This window comes from Emydura macquarii, unplaced genomic scaffold (assembly GCF_026122565.2).
Source record: "Emydura macquarii macquarii isolate MOO-44397 ecotype Brisbane River unplaced genomic scaffold, CSIRO-AGI_Emac_v2 contig_1551, whole genome shotgun sequence".
NCBI classification, from domain to species: domain Eukaryota; kingdom Metazoa; phylum Chordata; order Testudines; family Chelidae; genus Emydura; species Emydura macquarii.
In genome coordinates, this window is record NW_027131688.1 from 8122654 (window position 1) to 8145012 (window position 22359).

General features: G+C 48.9%; 1 protein-coding gene across 4 annotated transcripts; it reads left to right on the forward strand.

The window, feature by feature from the left end:
• Positions 1-201: 201 nt before the first annotated feature.
• Positions 202-22203, forward strand: GPR137C (G protein-coupled receptor 137C). Of its 4 annotated transcripts, none has more exons than XM_067554771.1 (7): positions 202-726; positions 10393-10436; positions 11903-12131; positions 15346-15495; positions 17100-17225; positions 17420-17538; positions 18500-22203. In XM_067554771.1, the coding sequence occupies exons 1-7, from the start codon at positions 346-348 to the stop codon at positions 18669-18671; spliced, it is 1221 nt and encodes a 406-aa protein (XP_067410872.1). In that variant the 5' UTR covers positions 202-345; the 3' UTR covers positions 18672-22203. The 4 variants fall into 4 exon arrangements, with proteins under 4 accessions (XP_067410872.1, XP_067410873.1, XP_067410875.1 ...); XM_067554772.1 differs by having other exon boundaries at positions 18647-22203; XM_067554774.1 differs by having other exon boundaries at positions 19770-22203.
• The last annotated feature ends 156 nt before the right edge of the window (positions 22204-22359 follow it).

A 22359-nucleotide genomic window follows, 5' to 3' on the forward strand; every position in this document is an offset into this window, starting at 1 on the left:
GCGAGTCGGGCGGGGGCGACAACCCAAGAACGCAAGGCCGAGGCCGGGGCGGCTCTGAGTGACAGGCCCGGCCGCCAGTAGGGAGGGCGGAGGGGCCGGGCGCGGGCGGGCGCTGCGGCAGCCAATGAGAAAAGTCCGCCGTCCGGCGGAGCCGAGCGAGCGCCGCAAATAATCTGGCTCAGCTGATCCGGCTCGGGCTGCTCCAGCCCGCAGTTGTTGTCGAAGCGAGCGCGCGGGGGGGAGGAAAAAAACCGCTGCGGGCGGGCGCCGGGCGGGCTCCCTTTTTGTCGCATGGGTTTTTTACCCCCTTTTTAATTCTCTTGCAGCCTCCCCTCCCCCCCCCCCATGAGCGGGACCGTCTCCGCCCCCCCGGCCGGGGAGATGCCCCCCGCCATCCCCTACCCGGTGGAGCTGGGGCTGACGGTGCTGCACACCGCCCTGTCCGCCGCCCTCTTCCTCTTCGCCTACCTGCAGCTCTGGCTGCTGCTCTGCTGCTACGGCGAGAAGCGGCTGAGCTACCGGACCCTCTGCCTCTTCCTCGGCCTGCTCTGGGCCGCCCTCCGCACCGTGCTCTTCTCCTGCTACCTGCAGAACGTGCCCCGCGCCGGGGCCGGGATCGGGGCCAGCCCGCTGCCCCGCCAGCCCTTCCCCCACTGGCTGCTCTACGGCTTGCCCGGCTGCCTGCTCTTCGCCAGCCTCTGCCTCCTCACCCTCTACTTCGCAGAGGTAAGGGTGTGTGTTGTGGTGTTTTTGTGTTGTTGTGGTGTTGTGTGGCTGGTGGTGGACCCGCAATTCGGTGCCTCTGCCAACTTGGAGGGGGGGGGGAGGAGGAGGAAAAGGGCTGCGGGGAAAATCCCCTTCGCCGGGTTGCTCAACTGTGTTGTGTTTGTGTTGTTGTGTGGCGGTGGTGGTGGTTTTAAAGGGGGGGCCAGAGAAAGTGGTGCTAGCAGGGGCTGGCCGGTTGCCAACCATTACGTCACCAGCTAGAACCTCTTCTGCTATTGTTGCTGCGCCCCCCCCCCCCCCGCCCTCTCCCCCTTTTTATTATTATTATTTATTTGCAGCTTGATCCTGCTGCATCTCGTGGTGCCAGGGATCTCTCGTGCCCTGTCAAACCCTGGTCTCGGGGCTGGAGTCACTGCTCAGCCTCTGACACAATGGGCCAGTATTGACTGGGACATCTGCGAAGCCATTCGGGTGGCTTTTGTTGTTGTTGTTGTTGTTTTTTTTGGTCACTTGCCTTTCATTTCTCTCCCACTAGAGCTTTATTCTGATGTGCCTAATCCACCGCTCCTAAATTCTGCCAATATTTATCCTTGTTCCAGCCTCCGATGGACAGCTCTCCCTTGGCACTGACTCTAGTTTGAGACTTCCTTCAGCCTTTCCTTCGAGCTGTATTATTGTCGTTCAGATTGCCTTGCTCTGCGGCTCTCGGCTGTTTAACAGCCTCACAAAGGAATCTCCCACACAGTGCAACCCTTCAGTCACTCACATGCCCTGTCAGCTCGGGGAATTATGATTTCATTTTCCTTAGGACATTGGCATTCACATGATAACGCGCACGATTAGCAGCTGAGCAGCACCGTTTCTTCTCCGTTTCTTCCCTTCTTTTTCTCCCCCTCAAAAAAACACCTGAACGCTGGTCAGACTGTCAAAGTTATAATCACACAGAGTATCCAAATAGGTTGTTTTGCAGCATTTGTTATTTTACTGCTCTCTTTCCTGTTAAAGAGGGTCTGCCAAATTCCAATTCACCTACCAGCAGGTGTTCAATATGCCCCCAAAAGGCAAAGTTAAAAGTGGCTATTGGCTCATACTGGGAACAATGTGCCTGGATTTTGGTACTCTTGTAAATCACTTAAATGCTGCGGTGTGTTTATGTACATCAGGCTTTCTTCAAGGCTTAAAAAGATCCGTAAGTACGGCGCTAGCTCTGTTTCTGCAACTGCAAACTAAATTTAAATGGGTGAGATAAAGGGAAGGGGCGGACTTTATGTTGCAAACAGAACTGACTTGGGGAAAGTATGGGGGGGGGGGGGGCAGGGGGATTGGTGGTGGTGGTGGCTTTTTCCTTCGTAGTTCTAGTTTTTAGACAAATATTAATCTAAATATCAATAGCTATGGAATTCAGCTGAGTGGGAATCTAGGATAAAGCTGTGTATGCACACTTAGTTAGGGTCTCAGCTGGCTTGTGGAGTCACATACACTGGTGCAGTGGTTTTCAACCTTTTTTGCATTTGGGGCCCTTAAAAAAAACTTGGACTGGAGGTGTGGACCCCTTTGGAGATCTTAGAATAGTCTGCAGACCCCCAGGGGTCTGTCGCCCACAGAAAACCACTGCACTAGTGCCCAGAAGGTGTAAAACACTAGTGGATCAGAAACCTAGCCTCTGCATGCCCAAGTGTGAGTGACTACTTACGGTGCAAGGTGGTGACCTGGACCCATGGAGTTTCTAAGATGGCAGGGGCAGAGGGTGCCTGAAACATCTAAAGCCCTTTGTTCACCTGTCCCCACAAAAGAGCTGAGCTGAGACCGCTATTAGGCCTGAGAGCTCTATGGACGAAACTGGCTAGGTTAGGTTGGAGCAACCCCCTTGTGTGCACACTTCTCACTTTGTCTCTAAGAGTGCCTGAGATTGTTAGCTAATCAGTAAGGCACTGCCTTGGTTTAGCTTGTGATGACTCCTAATTGAGACTGGGCATTCTTAAACTGAAACAAGAGGTGCTAACACGGGGGGGGGCGGCTGCTCCAGTCTAACTCTCCATTTCTAAAGGCTTGTCTACACATGCAGCGACGCAGCTGCGCTGATGCAGTGTGTCTGGGGAAGACACTTTGACTCTAGGAACTCTCCCATCGGCGTAATGAAACCACCTCCACAAGCAGCAGTAGCTATGTCGGTGGGAGACAGTGCGGTCCACACATAAGTTATGCTGACGTTAGCTGTAGTGTAGACGTAGCCTAAATGGAGTTAGTTAAATTGGTGCGACTCTTGCATGGACGAGGCCTTTTAGTATAGAATTGCAACTTGCTAAATGGGTGTGACTTAAAAACAGACTAGCTAACGCTGTCCTTTCGTTATTGATAATGATCTGCCAACGGGGCATGTGCCACTTGCTGATGGATTCTCTGTACCGTGAAGTCTTAAATCGTTCTTTGAGGACTTCAGTAACTCAGTCTTAGGTTAGGGGTCTCTTACAGGAGTGGCCTGCCTTGTGCAGGAGGTCAGACTAGATGATCATCATTGTCCCTTCTGACTTTATCGTCCATATTGAAAACATTGTCCACCTAGTAACATGCGTCAAATACCTGACTGACTTGCAAGCTGTTGTTACGTACCTCTTTTAAAGCAGAAGATTCGGCTGGCTACCCGCTGGCTTTCTTGGAGAAGAGTGAACAATCAAGGCCTCTTGGACCATCCAGATAGGTGCCATACTTTTTTCTCAATGCTTTTATATCCCTTATCGCTGTGGCTCCCAGCTGGCCTGGTGTATCAAAACTTAACTTTTAGATCACAAGCAATTCAAGAATCAAGTGGTGTTGCAGTATGAGGGTAAGCTGCACTAGGCTTCTAATGTGCAACTGCATACTGACCAATCCCATTATTTCTGTATGCATTACCTGTTTGAAACATACACACAACCCCCCAACCTCCCTTTTTAAAAAAAAAAAAAAAATGCAGAATAAAAACTGACTCGGATTCTCTCTGGGCTTCCACCCCCACCGTCATTTTCTTGTTCAACTTGTCAACGCTCATTGTAAGAGTCTTAATATTGGTAGCCAGAGACATGCTACTTCAGCACCAGCAGTTGTGGTTTTCCCTCTGTTGCTAGCTAGTGACGTTTTGATGCTCTGAATGAAACAGCAATTTGATGCATAACCCGCATCTCTCCTTACTCCGTCTCGAAGTAGGTTATGCTTTCATTTTAACTTGACCGGGCTTATTCTGAGCTCTAGCTTCCTTAGATATGTCTGGGTCAGCCATTTGTCATCATGTCTCCTCCTCCTCCTCCTCCTCCTCCCTCCCCTTCTCCCCCCCCCCCCCCCCCCCCCAAAAAAAAATTCCCCATCAGACCTCCAGGAGGTGTATCTCCAAATTCTAAATCCAAGAGTTAGCTTGGCGACCGAAGAGGCAATGAGGCTCCCAATGAGAGCTAAAATATCTTTGCATCTTCCTAATAGGTTAGCTCTGGAGGAAGTAAGTAAGTAAGTCTTCTCCCTCCACTGTCAGTCATTCCCCCTTCTTGATCATCCAGAGGGGCCTCTTACTCATAACTTCAGCCACAACTACCACTTGCTACCCCTTGAATGTGTGCACCCCTCACCCTATGCAGCCATATGACTCTGGAGCCCTAGGGGTCCTGTGGCAGGTTGCCTCCCTGAGATTGGTTCGGCCATGCCAGGGTTTCTCTATTTAATGCTGCAACTGATTAGACTGCTTCCCCTTCTTTAATTACACTGGAGTAGACATGCATGGAAATCCCACCCAGCGTGGGAGTTCTTGTAGCCCAGAAATGTCCACGCTAGATAATGAAGCTGAACAATCTCGTCACTAATCAGTGAGCTCCCCAGATGCTCCACATTCATTCTTATAACCTTTAAACCTTTCCTTATTAGCTTTGTCTGGCTCTCCTGTTTAACTAACGTCTAGTATCTCCGTTTGGTATCAACAGTGTAACTCTCAGGATAGCTTCACTGAAAGGAAAAAATCCTGGCCAGTGTTAAAACTGCCCTCTTCACGTGGTAGTGGGCCCTTTCATGTCTCGTGACACCGTCAACAGGCTGCCACCTTTCTGTGCGGGGAAATGCAGGGTGCATCCCAGCAAGCCTGGGTGACTTGTCACTGACCGTATCTGATGATCAGAGCATCTGGGAGGGAAGAAATGAGCCTTTCACGGTTTCTGTTATTGGTTTCCTTTCTCGATTAGGCTGAAAGATTTGTAAAAAGTTGGGATGTTTCTGGGGTGGGTCCCAGCGGAGCCTGTACTATAATACTCCAGTGGCTTGAGCTGTATGTGATTGTATAGGGTATGTTTATGCTACAGAGACTGACAGCATAGCTATGCTGCATAATCCCGTAACGCAGATGGCAGTTTGTCAATGGAAAGAGTCTTCCCAGTGCTGACGGAGAATTGCCACCACCTCCAGCGACAGTAGCTACGTCAACGAAAGCATTCTTCCATCAGCATAGCTGCATCTGCCTTTAAAGAGTTAGGCTGAGGTAGCTACGTTGGTCAGGGTGTGGTGATATTCAGTGTAGCTATGGTGACTTAACTCTTCAAGTGCTGATGGGCCTTAATGACAAAAGAAAATATCCAAGTGTGACTGCTTCACTGCACGCACGTCTTAGTAATCTCGATCTTTAAATTAGGCAGCCTCTTTTCTTTATGCTTGAGGAGGGGGGACGTCCAACAACCTGCAGTTGAACTAAAGCCATTCTAAGGAGTAGTATAGAATCCCTTCCCTCCAACTGGAAGAAGTGGCTAGTGATACGTCCCTAGGCTCTCACCGTTTGAACTGGGGATTCTGGAGATGACTGCCTGTGCTGAGTGTTTTTGTCTACATGGAGTATTTAAAGTTCCTTCCTTCCTAGAGACACTTCTCCATTACAACTCCAAGACTGGACAGCTGTGCTAGTACGGCACTGAATAAACAGTCCCTCTGTATGTCAGGCTTAGGCTAGTACCAAAAGAAGCTGTGCTAGACGAATAGACCTGTATAGATCTGCAAGGGCAATTTTTAGCTCAGCCTGCCGGGGCCAGGGAACAAATGCTTTATATTTACGGAACATGAGGCCTAAAGCACTCTTTCTAACCCCGGCAGGCTGAGATGGGACCTTAATCACAATCTCATGGCCATCTTGTCCCTTCCTGTTAACTTCCAACCTCATTCCAGGACATGTGGCCATATAAAAACGTCGTAGCTAGAAATCCATGCTCTTAGTGTTTATAACTTCTTAGGAATCCACCTTTCGAAAGCTAGACAAATCCACTTGCCAGGGGAAATGTTCTCTGGCAAATCAGAAGTCAGTTTTGGCTGCATTCCAGCTTTCATTCATAGAATCCTAGAAGATGAGGGTTGGAAGGAACCTCAGGAGGCCATCTAGTCCAACCCGCTGCTCAAAGAAGGACCTGCACCAACTAAATCATCCCAGCCAGAGCTTTATCAAGCTGTGCCTTAAAGACCTCTAAGGATGCAGATGATGCATTCTACAACGGAAGTCCTCTGCAATCCTAACCCCCTTCCAAGTGTGTGGCTTTCTTCCTGGGTCTGCAGTCTCTGGAAGGACAGGTGTGAACTTAGCTAAGGCCTGAATCTCACGTGTTCCTTCCCAAGCCACTAGGGCCTAGTTGCTCGGAAGGATTCTGCTGAAGCTTAGGGGAAGATGTGACAATGTTCTCGCTCATCTCACAGAGGCCTGCTGTTCCAAACACAGTGAGTCCCCCTCCGCACTGGATGGGGGAGGAGCGCTGGCCATCTGACCAATGAATCACAGCAGTGATTCACCAGTAGTGCTCCACCAGTTCTATCCCTGTTTCACAGCTGCATCAAGAAACCCCTGAATTCCCAGGCACTGACTTACGGTGCAGTGAATTTGCACTGAGGCAGGATTCCCCATTTACCTCAAGGGACTGACAACTCTGTCTTGGTCTCCTAGGGTAACCCCCTGCCAAGATGCAGGATTTGTCGTCTTTTCAAAGCCTTAAAAACCAGAAAACCCCCAGCATAGTGGGCTGCCTTTGGCCTGGTTCTCAATGTCATGCCGATCTGCCAGCAACGGTCACAGCTTGTAGGAATATGAAAAGCCCGTGCACTATCAATACGGGGGGAGTATCCTTTCAGGGTGGACTGGGTGGCAAAAGATCTAGTCTCAAAACAAAAAAACCCTCCAAGTTATTTTAGTTTTTTTTGTGGTCTAAGCTAGTCTCTAGCTATTAGCGTAATGGGGGGCAGGGGCAGATTATCCCAAGTCTGCCTACTTTGGCGTATTCTTCACCTTCGAAAGAGTCTGCTGCTGGCCAGTGCCAGATGGGTTACTGTACTAGACTGACCTCAGGAAGTGTCATCCTGGACTGGATGTGTTCAGTCGTGTGCTCGTGGCAACTTTGTTATGGCAAAGGTTTCCTGGAAGGCTTCTGCCATCTGTAGTTGCTAAAGCCTCTCCTAAAATGAATCGGCAGCTTTGATGGCTGAGACATGACGGTGGAGGGAGACGTCTGGTCAGAATGTTGCGTCTGTTAGTCAGCAGGGACCTGCGGTTCATCTTCTACATCTTCTTTAATGCTGCAACTCATTAGACTGCTTCCCCTTCTTTAATTACACTGGGGTAGACGTGCATGGAAATCACGCCCCGCGTGGGAGTTCTTGATGTGGCATACGTGATGTAGAAGCTGTAGGAACTGAGCCGTTCAGCATAGCTTCCTGCAGCAGTGGGTGCAGCTGAGCCTCTACATGCTGGCAATGAGCATGCCTCTGCTGGGCGCTTCCAAGGGCAAGCGTCTGCTGGACCTGGCGTAGGCTTTCACTCCCAGTCCTTCAGCAAAACCTTGCCAGACTTTCTTCAAAGCTATGCTACCCCATCACACGTGCCGCCGTGGCTTCAGAAACCTGAAGCTTAAAGACCATATGAATGTGACTCTGCTTCAGAGCCCCCCCTTGCCAGACTAACCCAGTGAATGCTGACAAGGGCGTGTGTTAATGACCAACGCTCTCCAAAGACTAAAATTGTGTTTCTCATCATACTGCTTCAGTGTATAACTAGCCAACGTGACTCTCCGTACTTCGAGTAAGGATGTTGTGTTACAAACCCACACCGCCTGAATGCAGGTAGTGGCCATTCTACGTGCTGGCTGCGGCCAGGTCATTCCCAGATACCTTCCATTTTAAAAATAAGGCTCTTAAGTGTAAATCAGCTGAATTGAGGAGGAGATAGGAAGGTTACAATGTTTTTTTTTGTCTGGTGCATCTCAGTGGCTGGAGCCTTTGAAAGATTCTAAGGGTACAGGAACCAGACAGACAAAGCAGCCGACAGGGTTTAGGTGCCAGCTTCACTGAAGTTCAAACCCTTCCTTGTCTAAGTTTTTGATGCTGACTCAGGAAGTGTTAGTTAGCACTGTGTGATGATTACTCTACTGGTTTGCTACCACTTACTCAAGAATCGGCCTTCTCCGGAGGGGGTGTGTGTGTGTGTGTGTGTGTGTGTGTGTGTGTGGAGGGCGGGGGGGTCGGTCTAAAGGACAAAATCTAGTATTTTGACACTAAGCAGAGCCTCACTATGAAGGCCTCATTAGCTTCTCTCTTAGAACAGTCTCTAATCCAAAACCCCATGGAACTGCTCAGAATTAATCAAATATAAGCTGCTGAATTCTCACCCTCCAACCCCCAGCAAGCCCTGGGTGTAGTGTGACCGAATATATCGCTTTTGTGCACACCCGACAGACTATTGTGGTAACTTGTACAAGGCATGTCTTGTAACGTATCCTTTGAAAACTGCATAATTTGCTGGTCAGTGGCAATCCTGATAAAAGGTGTGGCAATATTGCCTATGAAGTTAAAATTTTGCTGTATGATGTTAACATGTTCCAAACCCCACCGCCCTGCCCAGACTGAGGTTGGCAAACAGGTCTGCCCTAAACAAAGCAATGTGTGCTTGGCTTAGTTTGCATTTAAGCAGTAAACAGAGTCGTCAAGCAGGGAGGAAAACAAAGAAAGCTCAAACAGGAGAGAGAGAGAGCCAGCAGGGCGCATCCTTCCACAGAACCTTAGGGCTGGTCTACAGGACAGAGTTTTTGTCTCCAAAAGCTGACTTTTGGCGACAAAACCGCGGCGGTGTACACGCTCCAGTGCTCCCCCCCGCCGACACAACTCCCCTGTTTTGGTGACAAAATAAAACCACCTCGACGAAAGGCGCAGGGCTTTTTGTGGCAAAGTTAGAGCGCCAAAGCGTAAACGCTGTGTGCCGTAACTGGGCTCCAGGAGCTATCCCACAATGCCCGCCCTGACCGTTCTGCTCGCTGTTTCGAACCCTGCTGCACTGCCCTGCACTCCAGCTGCACAGGCGTGTGCCCCCTCCCCTTTCAAAACCACAGGAAGTTTTGAAATTGCTCAGCGGGGAGCGCTCACACAGCTACTGCCCAGCTGAGCACCCCGGCCTGGCAGCACACACACTCCTCCTGCCTGGAGTACCGGGGAGGGGATGGATTGTTCTCCTGGGTCTGGGGGGAGACGAGGCTGTGGGATAACTCGGAGGGAATCAATCCTGCTCTCCTATGACAAGCAGCGTAGACTGCTGCTGGGGGGAGATGGGGGCTGTCGGGTGTCTCCTTGCCCCCCACTGGTGTACAGGTCTCTGCTGAGCTGAGGTGGGGAGATGGGGGGACTGTCTGCATCAGCTTCTGCCTCGGGATTGGTAGCTTCTGGCTGCTGTCTGAACTTGGAGACAGAGTGCAGAACACTCTCACTGACACACACACACACTTGTCTGTCTCCCACACGTGTGTGTGTGTGTGTGTGTGTGTGTGTGTGTGTGTGTGTGTGTGTGTGTGTGTCCAGTGTCCATGTGGCTGACAGGGCAGCGGAGATGCGGCCGTCAGTCTAGTAGGATGCCCATGGAACGATGGGGCTCAGAAAGCCTTCATCACGTGATGCTGTGCCTGCCCCATGAGGCATTGCAAACCCTTCCCAAAGCACCTGGTGTGCGGTTGCCCAGTGGGATAGCTACCCACAGTGCACTGCTCCCTGTGTCAATGCAAGAGCTGGTAGTGTGAACGCACTCCTCTGACACAGGTGAATCATTGGTAAACAAATACAGTTGAGCTGCTTCCGGGATGAAGAAGCCCAGAAGCAAATGTGCATACACTCTACTGCGCTAGAGCTCTCCATGGTTTTAACTGAGCCAAATATAAAAGGCTAACCAGAAATAGCACCGTCTAATTTAAGCATAGCAGCTAAAGCTCTTTATTTAATATGGAAATTAAACATGACTGAGGTCCTACCAAAGTCAATACAAAGAGCATGTCCCAAAACAAACTTGTAGGCATTTGAATGCCCTTTCTTTGGTAAGACAGGATTTGCAGTTACTGCCCAAAGAAGAATTGGACTCCTAAATGACTGACTATTAAATGACTTGGCTACTAAAATAGTTGTGCTTGGACCAAACTCTCTCTCTGCAATCAATCCACCCAGCAGAACTGGTCCTCTTTCTATGTGGCAAATGGTTGCGGGATACAACTTGTATTAATAATATGGAGAACTAGATTGTCGCTGACCAGAACTAAAAACCCAACCCTCTTCTGCCCTGTCGTTGAGCAGAATCTCTTCTAATGTAGCTTCAGAGTGAACTGTAACAAATACCGTGGGCATGTTAGAGTAACTCTCCAAACTCTTCCTTTGTAGGTCATATTCAAAGTCAAATGTGCAGCAGAATTCAATAAATACAAGTAAGTTACTCCTCCTCTTCCTACCCCAAACGTGCTGCTGTCGGTTGTATTAGCAGTCCAGTGTCTAGCCAAAAGCTATTTGATGTCTGAAATCTACCAAACCCTGCATTCCCTACAGGAATAGCTTTGTGTTCCCTTACCCAGGTTTTGTTTCACAAAGATAAATTCAGTCACCTGTGAGCGGGGTGGGGAAAGTGAAGCCCTGAAGAAGTTGGGTGCTAGTAACTGGGCAGTCTGACCATCAGAACTGGGTGCCTAGGTAGGCCTGGGGGGAAGGAATGGATTGTGCCCCAAAGGAAGAAGGTGCTATTGCTCCTGGTTTGCCCCTCTTTGCTAATACACACAGCACCAATGACCGCCTCCCTTCAACTATCTAAGGGTATGTCTACACAGCAAGGAGAACCCACGGCTGGCCCATGCCTGCCAACTCAGGCTTGTGAGGCTGTTTCATTGCTGTGTGGTCTTCCAGGTTGGAGCCCAAGCTCTGGGACCCTCCCACCTCACAGGATCCTGGAGCCTACGCTCCAGCCTGAGCCCCCACGCGTACACCACAATGAAACAGCCCCACGAGTCCGAATCAGCTGGCATGGGCCAGCCGCGAGCGTCTAATTGCTGTGTAGACATACCTAAGGGTCTAGAGTGATCTGCCTCATGCTCACCCACGATAGCAGTGGGAAACCAAAGAACAATCCTGCTCGTGTTTCTGTGTTTCATGGGAGGCTACTGATGCTCTCGCGTATTAGGGCCACGTATGAAGAGGTTGAGAACCGTGTTCTAACACTTCTGGGACTCATCCCATCCTCTTCAGCCGTGAACACGGTGACAGGTGTCTGGACCTTTGATTCCTAGATTATGAACCCAAGCTGTGGCATAACACACAGGCTTGAGCGACAGGAGTGGCTGGCATGTTGTGAAGTCCTTCCAATAGTACATCCTTCTCTTTGGAAGGAGAGACTTAAGACTGGGTCCATAAGCCCCATAGAACTAACTGACCTGTGTCGGGAGACAAACTCTCAATGGAAAGTGTAGACTCCTCTGTATTTTGCAGCAACTTATTTTCACCGAGGCTGGTGGTTGTCGTGTTGACTTAGAGCCTCTCAATTCAAGTTAACGTAAAGTTAGAACCAACCGTTCAGTTCTTATCTTGCAACTTCAGCTGTAAGAAGATAGAAAGCCAGGAATCTTGTAAGTCATGATTCCTTGCAAGCGTCTACCCACTGGGTGATTTAAATACCAGCTCTCTGTAGGCTGTGCTAACTAAAACAACTTAAATGGACTTCTAAAGGGCTTTCCTCATTTCTAGTCTACATCCCTGACCTTTCACACTTGCTAGCCTGTTGAGTTCCAGCGTTCCAAGCTCTTCATTTGCTGTAAGTGAATCGACTTGATAGAGAACAAGGGAGATGGTAGCTATAGAGACTTCTTCAGATTGTTTTGCTCCATCAATTTCTCTCTCTCCTTTCCAGGGTCGTGTTGTATTTGGGCTCCATATTTACCAGCCTTCTCTTTCTCGTGGTGAATTTAACTTGTGCGATGCTCGTCCGTGGCGATGTCCCAGAGAGTCGGCTGAGATGGACCATGTTTGTTCGGGTGCTAGTCAATGACAGTCTCTTCATTCTTTGTGCCATTTCGTTAGCTTGTTGTATATGCAAACTTGCAAAAATGTCGTCGGCGAATGTCTACCTCGAGTCAAAGGTAGGTAAATGCTCTCAATTGCACTGAAATTATTGACTTCAGCACGTAGGGGCTGCTACTCAGTGAACACGACCCCAGCATTCTAGATTGTTGCACAATCACAGAACAAAAACATGATCTCGGCCTGGAACTAGTCAAACTCTTTTCAGTTTGGGTTCTTTAATTGGTGCTTGAAGGAAAACACCATCTCATTTGGCATAAACACCTATGGTAATGGGGAAGCAGCAGAAGTCCTCCACTTAGGAAGGAAGAATCCCATGCACAGCTATAGACTGGGGACCGACGAGCTGGGCAGCAGCTCTGCAGAAAAGGACCTGGGGGTAACGGTGGATAAAAAGCTGGATATGAGTCAGCAGTGTGCCCTGGTTGTCAAGAAGGCTAATGGCATATTGGGCTGCATTAGGAGGGGCATTGCCAGCAGGTCACGGGAAGTGATTATTCCCCTCTATTCGGCATTGGTGAGGCCGCATTTAGAATATTGTGTCCAGTTTTGGGCCCCCCACTACAAAAAGGATGTGGACAAGTTGGAGAGAGTGCAGCGGAGGGCAACCAAAATGATTAGGGGGCTGGAGCACAGGACTTATGAGGAGAGGCTGAGGGAACTGGGCTTGTTTAGTCTGCAGAAGAGAAGAATGAGGGGGGATTTGATAGCAGCCTTTAACTACCTGAAAGGGGGTTCCAGGGAGGATGGGGCTAGGCTGTTCTCGGTGGTGGCAGATGACAGAACAAGGAGCAACGGTCTCAAGTTGCAGGGTGGGAGGTCTAGGTTGGACATTAGGAAAAAGTTTTTTACTAGGAGGGTGGTGAAGCACTGGAATGGGTTATCTAGGGAGGTGGTGGAATCTCCATCCTTAGAGGTTTTTAAGCTGAGGCTTGACAAAGCCCTGGTTGGGATGGTATAGCTGAGGTTAGTCCTGCTTTGAGCAGGGGGTTGGACTAGATGACCTCCTGAGGTCCCTTCCAACTCTAATATTCTATGATTCTAAGTCTTCAAGGAAACCTCTTTTTCTGTTGGGCACTGAATCGCTCTTGAGAGTGAAAGTTCTTGCAACCCTTGAGTGACAGTCTTATTGAGTTAATTTGTTTATGGCTTGCACCCCTTAAGCAGGAAAAGCCCAGTACTCTAGATTTATTGGTGCAACGGAAGTTCTTCATGAATGCACGGCTACTGGATCTTTTTGCACTGAGTCTCTTAAACCACTTGTCTCAGTGGGGAGCCAAGCTCTGATACTGATGGTGTGGTAGCTGTCTGACACCAAAGTGACTTAATGTCGAGGCATTTGATAGTAACTGCAATCCTCTGCTAATGTGACACCCATAAACCAGATCCACTAGCAACCCAGTCTTGTAATTCAGACACCCAGATTTTTATTACAAATGGTCTTTCTTCCACATCACCTGTGCCAGAAAAGATAGTACCTGCGCCTTTCTACAGATGCAGACTAGAACTAAAAGGACTAAAACAACCTGCCTCTTCCTCCTTTCTCCTCTCTACTTCAATTCCACCATCTCCCAAAAAGAGGGGGACTGAATGTCTCTGGTTCTTCAGGTCCCCTTCTCCAGCAGGTAAAGAACCTTTTGTGGCTCAGCCAATCACTCCTGTTTTGACAGGATTACTAGCTGTTGCTTAAATGTTCCTTGAGGTCTCTCTGAAATTCCTTGTACAAGCAGCATCCCACTCCTTCACCTGTAGCATCTCCCTGTGGACTAACTGCACCTGGTTTTGGGTTCCCCCTTTCCCTGCCCTCCTCCTCCCCCATCTTCCCAGTTTTTCAGGAATTTCCAGACCACACCAAGGGGCGCATACACACCCACGTTTCACCAGCTGGAAGCACTGAGCATAGGCAGCCTCTTAGCTTCACAGTCCTTCAGGATAAGGTATCCCTTCTGAAGGGAAATGCTATTCTTTCCCCATCTTGCCATTACTGCCACCACTTGAGGGACCATGCCGTGTTGAGAACTAGAAAGGGTGCAACATGCAGAAGCACCTGCCCCAAGTACTGGGCTCATCTGTAGATCAAGGATCTGCTGCGGCCCAGAAGTGGGCTCTTGTTACTGTTGGAGTCGGAAGTTCAATCCTGCGCCCATGGCCTGATTTAAAGGCAGCGTTCCCCCTTCTGCAGGAGGGGCGAGATAACTAGTTATCTCCGCTTAGCCCCTGGGGACCACACACAGTCAGGGTCTGCGAAGGCCCTGTCAGTGGAGACCTCTCCTGCTTTGCGAGAAATACAGTGTCTAGCTTTCTGGTTCAACGTTCTGGGTCTCAACACTTTTTTGGCAAGCTCACGTTTTTATTTGGAGGAAACAGATACTGCAACTTGCTGGAATACCTCTGTATGTGACCGTGAGGGCTCAAAGGCTCTGTGCTGCTGATTTGGCTGTGCGGCATGATCAGGCAGGAGTCCCAGTTGCATGAACACTCATTAAATAGCCTTCAGAGATGTACTGACTTCCTCTGCTCAGTGTTAGCTTCCTTTGTCCCGAGACAAGAACTGTGAGCATGTTCTGAAATCTGAGAAGTTGCTACTTCTGGAAGCAGAATTTCAGTGGAGGACACTGAAAGTCTCTCTCCTGGCTCCCTATAGCACCTAATCAGCAGTCCCCCAAGGATTCTCTTATTCTAAGGATGTCACAAAAGGTGGCTGCCGCATCAGAACTCCAGGCCTCTTTGCCGTGTGTGCTTTGCTCACCGAACAGTGGCACTTACAAGACTGTAACGTTGAGGCTTTCGCACTGATTGTGGCTGACTATTCATTGAGCTTCACATCTCAAGTTAGTGGCAACATAACACCATAAATGAGGACCAAACCCAACCTGTGGTTATCTATAACTAAGCTATATCTGTTCAGCCAGGTAGTCTGTGTAATGGTTTGCAAAAACCAACCACTATGCAACTGGGAACTGATACTGGAATAATCCTTCCGGTGATTCTACCGTTTGGTTGCAAGGTTCTGCTTTCTTTCCTAAATCTGGGGAAGAAATAGCCGTGTGGAAATGGACCGTGGCAGTAAAATTACCACCTGTTCAGAATAGGGTTTTTAACCAGGCTCTCTAAAATATTTAAAGCTTTTGTACTGTGCAGATGTTCTGGGTCAGATCATGCATGCACAACTTACACAAATCTTCCCATAAAATTGTGATTGGTGTTTTTTGCATAGTAACAGCCTCTTAGATATTTTTTTTTAACCTCTCTCGCTTTCTCCCCTGTTCTTAGGGCACATCTGTCTGCCAGGCGATCCTCGTTGGTTCTGTAGTTGTTCTTCTGTACTCTTCAAGGGCTTGCTATAATCTGGTGGCAGTGACCATATCTCCAGAGAATGTTCCTAGTCCATTTAATTATGGCTGGGACAACCTTTCAGATAAGGTAACTAGTAATATTCACGGGTGGGTGTGTCAGATCCTGAACATGTCTAGCAAGAATAATCAATGCTCTGGGTGTGTGGGGTCTTACTAAAGATGCCATAGCAGCATCCTCACATTCTCGCATATTCCAATTCTGAAACTCACTGCAAACAGTCAGAAATGTAGTGCTTGATGTAATGTGACACATGTGCTATCTACACCTAGAAATGTCGGGGGGAGAGGGCGCCTTCTTCCTTCCCCACCCTGAAGACTCAAAGCACAGCCCATGCAACTCACTCCTGATGCTAATCCGTTAAAATAAATGTCATCCAAGCGATCTGAGTCTAAGGGGAAATCTGGCTGCCACCCCACCATGACTTTCTTAGGCTCCTCCTTTTAATTGGAGGGGTCACTTGTGACAAGTGCTTCTAAATGTTAGATCTCTGTGGTGACCACTACCATGCCTTTATACTCCAGGTGACTGCCACTAGCATGTTACTCGCCATCACAGTAAGATACAGTGAACGGGATTTGCTTGCCAAGTATCTAAATGCTGAGCAGGTGCACAATATTCAACGTGAGTGAGAGCTGAATCTGACCCCAAACTGTGCACACTCGCTGTCGAGTGCAGACCTGGAGAGCGGGTATCACGGCACTATACTGTGCTGCGATGTATAGACCGATAGGTCAGGCTAGGTTCTGAGCATCTGTGACCTGCAAGCGTGGCCTGAAACCAGCAGGGGGCGCGGTGGAGTCCTGTAGATCATCGTTTCTCAACCGGTGGTACACGTACTCCTGGGTGTACACGAGACACAGGCAGGGGGTACGCGGCAGAAAACCCAGTGACGGGAGGTGAGGTGGAAGCTGCCGACTTCTGTAGATCGCATCTGTCTGTCCCCATGCCCTCTGCCCCAGAGACAAAACTGCCACATCACTGTATGCACGGTTGGGACGTGGGAGCCTCCCGTACCACTTAAGAGAATCTGTATAGTCTGGGGATATTCTAGAACAGGGGTTCTCAAACCTTTTTTACTGGGACCCGCCCCTTGAATCTATTTCAGGCTGTGCCGCCCCGCCCCGCCCTGTGCCATGCCACCCTGACGTCTGTGCTGCTGCTGGGGCGGCACTACCTTCGGAGCCAGCCGCTGCTCTCCTGCCACCCAGCTCTGAAGGGCCAGCTCCCAACGCCCCCATAATAACCTCATGACCCAATAAGGGGTCGCGATCCACCCCAGTTTGAGAACCCCTGTTCTAGAAGATGTCTGACTTGACGTGAAACCCTTTGCCCTTACTGGTGAAGGGTCCACTTCCTACACAAAGGAGCTAGTCATTCCCCTCCCACCCAGCACCCGAGTAGCCTCCACATGGAGGCTCTCAATTTAAATCTGTAGCAGCTGGTAGCCTGAGCCAATCTGCCAATTGCAGGGAGCGGCGCTAATTGGCGTTCTCTCCGCATTTGAAATCCGGAAGAGATCCCATGTGCTGCATCATCGTCTGTTTCTTGCGATCATGTCTCTGGTGTCAGTGTCACTGCCCCCCCCCCCCCCCCCCCCCCCCCCCCCGGCAGCATTGCTGTTTTTAAAAACAAAACCCTTCCTGGCTTAAACGCAACCCCTGTGTTTGCAGATTCGTACGGAAGAAGTCAGTGGTGAAGAGTATGTGGTGTTTGGAGTGGTCCTCTTCCTCTGGGAGCTGGTGCCAACTGTCTCTGTGCTGCTGTTCTTCCGGGCGCAGAGGCTAACTCAGAACTTGGTATGATAGGAACTCATTGCTCTACGATTCATTAATATCTCTTCCAAGTTGTTCTTTGCACATAGAACTTGGTCTGGTTTTACTCTAGCTAAATAGCTCTTTTCCCACTACATAATCACTAGAATCAACTAGTTTTTTTTTTTTTTGTTTGTTTGTTTTTTTAAAACCGTTTTTTTTTCCCCCTCTCTCAACAGACCCCAGCTGGCATGATAAACAGTCATAGTTACAGCTCCCGCGCGTACTTTTTTGACAATCCAAGGCGGTATGACAGCGATGACGACTTGCCAAGACTTGGAGCGAGGGAAGGAGGAAGGTAGGTTCTGAGAGTGCAGTCTGGATATTCAGAATCGCCATTCAACTCTTGTGTTGGAGCAGAAAACTGCTATGTCTACAGGGCAGCCAACGCCTGCTCTTCCCTAGGAAGGGTGCCTAGAACTGGTAGACAAAAGAGGTAAGGAAGTTCATAAAGTAAGCTTTGGCTTACCCTGAGGACCTGAAATCTGAACTCCCTGCTCTGTAAATCCTGGACTTCTGCTGCAGGGACTAAACACCATTGGAAAATCAGGCTAATTTGGGCACTTAAAGTCGGGGAGGGCGGAAGTCTTTGTTAAAATGCATAGAGGCTTACAGGCATGTGTACCTAGAAACTAAAAAGTGCTGAATTCCTGGTGAAGACTTGCAAGGTGCAGAAAGCCCCAGGTAAAATTATTGCTGGACTAATGGTTACTAAGAATGGTCTGACCCAGTATGACGAATGGTCCATCTAGCCCGGTGTCCTGTCTTCCGACAGTGGCCAATGCCAGGTGCTTCAAAGGGAATGAACAGAACAGGAATGAATGAACGCAACAACCTCGAGACAAAAGGTGTATGAAAACTTAGCAGGGCTGTAGTGTCAGGCTGAGATCCTGGCATTTCTCTGAGCATGTCTTGGCATGACAGGTGCTCTAGAAATACTGATGGTCCTAGAAGTGACTAGTGATCTTGTGGCTTTTTTTTTTTGGGTGCTCAGCTTGTGATGCCCATCTGAAAGGACCCAATTTTTTTTTTTTTTTAGGTGCCGGACACCCACCCTCTGAAAATCGAGAGTCCTTTTTAAGATGTCAAGCTGGGCACCCAAAATCACTGGTCACCTCTGAAAAGTTAAAGCTAGGAATCTCTGTCCAACACTTTCAACTTCCGTTTGTATTCAAACTCCAGCGCTAGACAGCCCAAGTCTGGAATAATGCTACACGCCTCCATCTCTAACCACTATTTCCCATTTCTTCTCTTCCAAGATTGCCTGCCCCTGGGTGCTCTGGCTGGTATGGCTCCCTGACGGGGTGCGATAGCTCCACAGTTATTCCCTATCTGAGCGGACCCAAACCAGACACCGCCCCTCTGCTCTTCACGTGCAGTGATTTGGAATCTAACTATCCCCACAGCTTGTACGCCACGCCGCAGAACTGAAGAGCCTGTCAAGATTCGCTTCTCTTGGGAGCAGCTTTCGTGGGTGTCCGATCCTTTTCCGAACGTCCAACTCAATCCGCACAAACATTCCATTCCCTATTGCAGCTGTAAACTGGGACCTGGATACTTGGGCTGCGTGGGATGTAAAACTGTTACTCATGGTACCGTGTAGCAAAAGGAAGGTGGGGGTGGAAAAAAACTCTGGGAGCATTTTTTTTGTGGGGGGGAGGAATCAAGTCTTCTCAAGATGCTTGTTGGCAGCTAGAAACACCAGACTTGACTCACTAGACCAACATCAAACGCATATTTGCACTTTTATCTGCACACTTCGAAGGAACAAATCGCACTCAGACGTCACTTCTCAAATCGCCTGAGACTGTTCTGCGTTACTCTTTTAATTGCACGTCCACAGCTGGGGGAGGCGCAGTCCTGCGAAGACTGGAGTATTGATACATGCGCTGCGCTGGACTCTGCATCCTGATCTGCTCCAAATACTAGCTCGCACTCTTTGGCGAAACCGTGCGTGCGTTACACTAACGAAGAAATATAACTAATGTATAATGTGCCATATACACACAATGCAAACTGACTGGCTCTGAGCCGGGGATGTGTTCTTACTCTAACGCCATCCTCACGTCAGCAGATCACTCAAATACTCTTTTATCTGGCCTGTGGGTTAAAGCAAACGTAAAAGCCTGAGCTCAGTGGCTTCTACTAGCACGAAGGTTGCCTGAGCAGTAACTATCTCTGCTCTTTCAAGCAGAGAAATGCCACCTGGGTGAGCAGAATGATCGTGTAGTTACTGTTAGGCTTGTGGAGAGATCATGTGGCAATGGGACACGCTCCTTGCAGGGTGGCTTCTTCTCCAGATTCACCGCGAGGTTTTCTTGAAGAGTGGTGTGAGCATTGGTTTTGGCCAAAAAACCAGTACATAACTTATTTAATAGTGTTCGCTGCATTTCCTGGTGGAGTCGGTGTTTAATCTGCCTTTGGTACAATAGCAAATGATATTTAACCTGACTGACTTCTTCTAGTCTGTATTCATTCCTCGACCAGGAAAACGTCTCCTTGCTTTCATGGCCGCTTTATCTCTTACAGCTAGACATCGTGAAACCTGCACTGTGGTACTCGGTGGCTGCATGCAACGAATTGAGCACTAGGCGTTCTGAGGCAATCCCCTGTCTCTTCACCCTGTAAACGTCCCGTGACGTTCCACGGAACGGGCTGTAAAATGTAGCGCAACGTGACCTGAACTAGAGGCCTCCTGTGGACGTATTGGATACGTGTTGGCATCTAGTTGGAGCATGTGCACTAATGAGTGAGTAGCATTTACAGGAATGTGTCGTTTTTAACTTCCAGGATGTTGGTCTCTAAATCACTTGTTTTTTGTCCTTTTAAACTGTGTGTCCAAAAGCACCCAAAATGGGAGAAAGAAATGGCCGTAAGGATGCACAGGTGGTTTTAGATTAGGCTCTAAAGTGAACTCTTAACTACACTGGTGGTCCACATAGATTAGTGGCTCCTACAAAGAAGAGCACGCCTCTGTGTCAAAGCTGCTGTGGTCAGTGTAGTGCAGCCTGGAGGAGCCTTTTCCCCCAGTGTCTCTCCACTCTAGCATTCCTTTAGAACTGGAAATGGTTGGTTGGCATACACGGCCCCTGGCAGGAGTTGGTCCTGCCCTTCAGCTGCATGAACTTTCCAAGGGTGTTTAGTTTTAAACTTGAATTACGATGGCATGTTAGAGTAAAACGTCGCTAAAGGAGGCCGAGGGGCTGAATAGGACCATGTAGGCAAGAGTCTGTATTACCGCGGAGAAGTGGCACCACTCTCCAAGTGGGAATGCTGCTGGTGCACGAACTAGGACAGAAATGACTTCCTGCCTTTAAAATCCTGATGCCCAGACTCACATCTGCTGCAGGTGTGTGTGACACACGTTTTCCAAGGATAAACTCTTGGTTCTCAAAGAATGTGTAGTGGAGACCTGGGGGCAGGCCTGGGATCCCTGGGCAAAAGGAACATCTGTACATTTTGAGCGGGCCGTGAGCATATCTACATCCTTGCTGTTCCCGAGCCTGTTCTGAAGCAGTTAGCCACCAGATTCCTTGTGGCAGACCAGGGACCCCCTCTCTCTTTATAACCCACATCCAGAAACTGACCAGTTGGCTTGAGGTGGAGGGGTACTCTAATGTCTTCGTTTTACTCTCTCACTCACTGGTCCAAAATGAAAGTAACCCACGCTCCTTCCTCTGAAGGCTCTGAAACTATATTGGGCAGAGCACTGGATCTTTCTTGTTCCAATACTTGAGCTGGGAAGGACTTAAGGAAACTGTTCTCCCAGCTATTATTTTAACTACCAGTGTAAGACCCGTCTCATCGCCTGTGTTGGGATTAAGAAACTGGTTGCTGTGTCTTGATCACTGCTTGACTTACGATGAAACTAGCTAGGGACCTGAACTCCAGACACAGCCCTTCTCTTCCCCTCCCGGAAGTCACCAAAGACAATAAGTTCAGCTACTGGCCCCTGTTCTTGCTTAAAAAAAGCCCAAAGCACTAGGAGCACTTTAAGTTTCCTTTGGAGGGAAGGGAGTGTTGCGCAAAAAAAAAAAAAAAAAAAAAAAAGGGCTAAAAGGCTGATTGTTCATATTGCACTGACGCGCACAACAACGCTAGGATCGGCCTCTCGTTGGGATCACCGATTAGGGCAGTGAGTCTTGTTCCTTGGGTGTGTACTAGTGAGTGATTAGCACATGTTTGTTTTTATTCGTTTGTATGGATGGCCGTTACTGTCAGAACTCTGAGCTCCGCTGGAGGCTGGTCTTGTGTTTTACTGAAGTAATTTATAGCTGAAAAGTACAATGACTTTTATATGCATAGTTGCCTTTCATTCATTTTTTTTTTGGGGGTATGGTTTAACAATGTTTGTCAGCTTCGCACCCAGTTGATAAGCTGGTTGCAACAGTAAGCTGTGGCCAACGAATGTACCTATTTGTTGTTCTTCACTAGACTGTAACCAAGCACTACTCTGTTAAATAAAAATTACTGTGCTATTGATGGGTGTCTGGGCTGAGTTCAGGTCCTTCTGCAACCTGCAGTTCAGCAAGTGGGCTCTCTGTATCATTTGTCCATTGATCAGTAGAGTCTAATGAAGTTCAAAATATGTAAAGTCACATTTATTTCCCCCCTGGAGAGCTGCAGTCCTCCATAAAGCTCAGGCTTCCACTAGCTTGCTAAAGTTTCTTCCTCATCTAAAGACTGTGCAGGCTGTCAAAGAGCAATCTGCTGGCTTGAAGAACAAACTCGGTAAAGTGATGCTACTGTGTGGGTCTCATCCTCCTTACCACGTCTTCACCATGACAACCCACTACCCCCAGTTTGTAGGATAACTTCCCTAATGTGGATCTGCTGGCAGGGTCCTGTGACTGGATGCAGGAAAAGCCCGAGTGGAAGAGCACTGTCTACATCTTGCCCATCACAAGCCGACACAGGGCATCTCACAGAGTCGCCATCTGTTACAAGAGCAGTCGATGCCTGTGTCTGCAGCACTAAGCAGAATAAAGGGGGGGGCAGGAGAGTGAGAGCCCAGCTTTCCTCCAGGGGAGGTGGAGGCTACCCGGGATGTAGAGATGACTCTCTTACCCTTTCTGCCTGCACGGCTTTATTCTGCCCTGCAACTCGCTGGTCTCTGTTG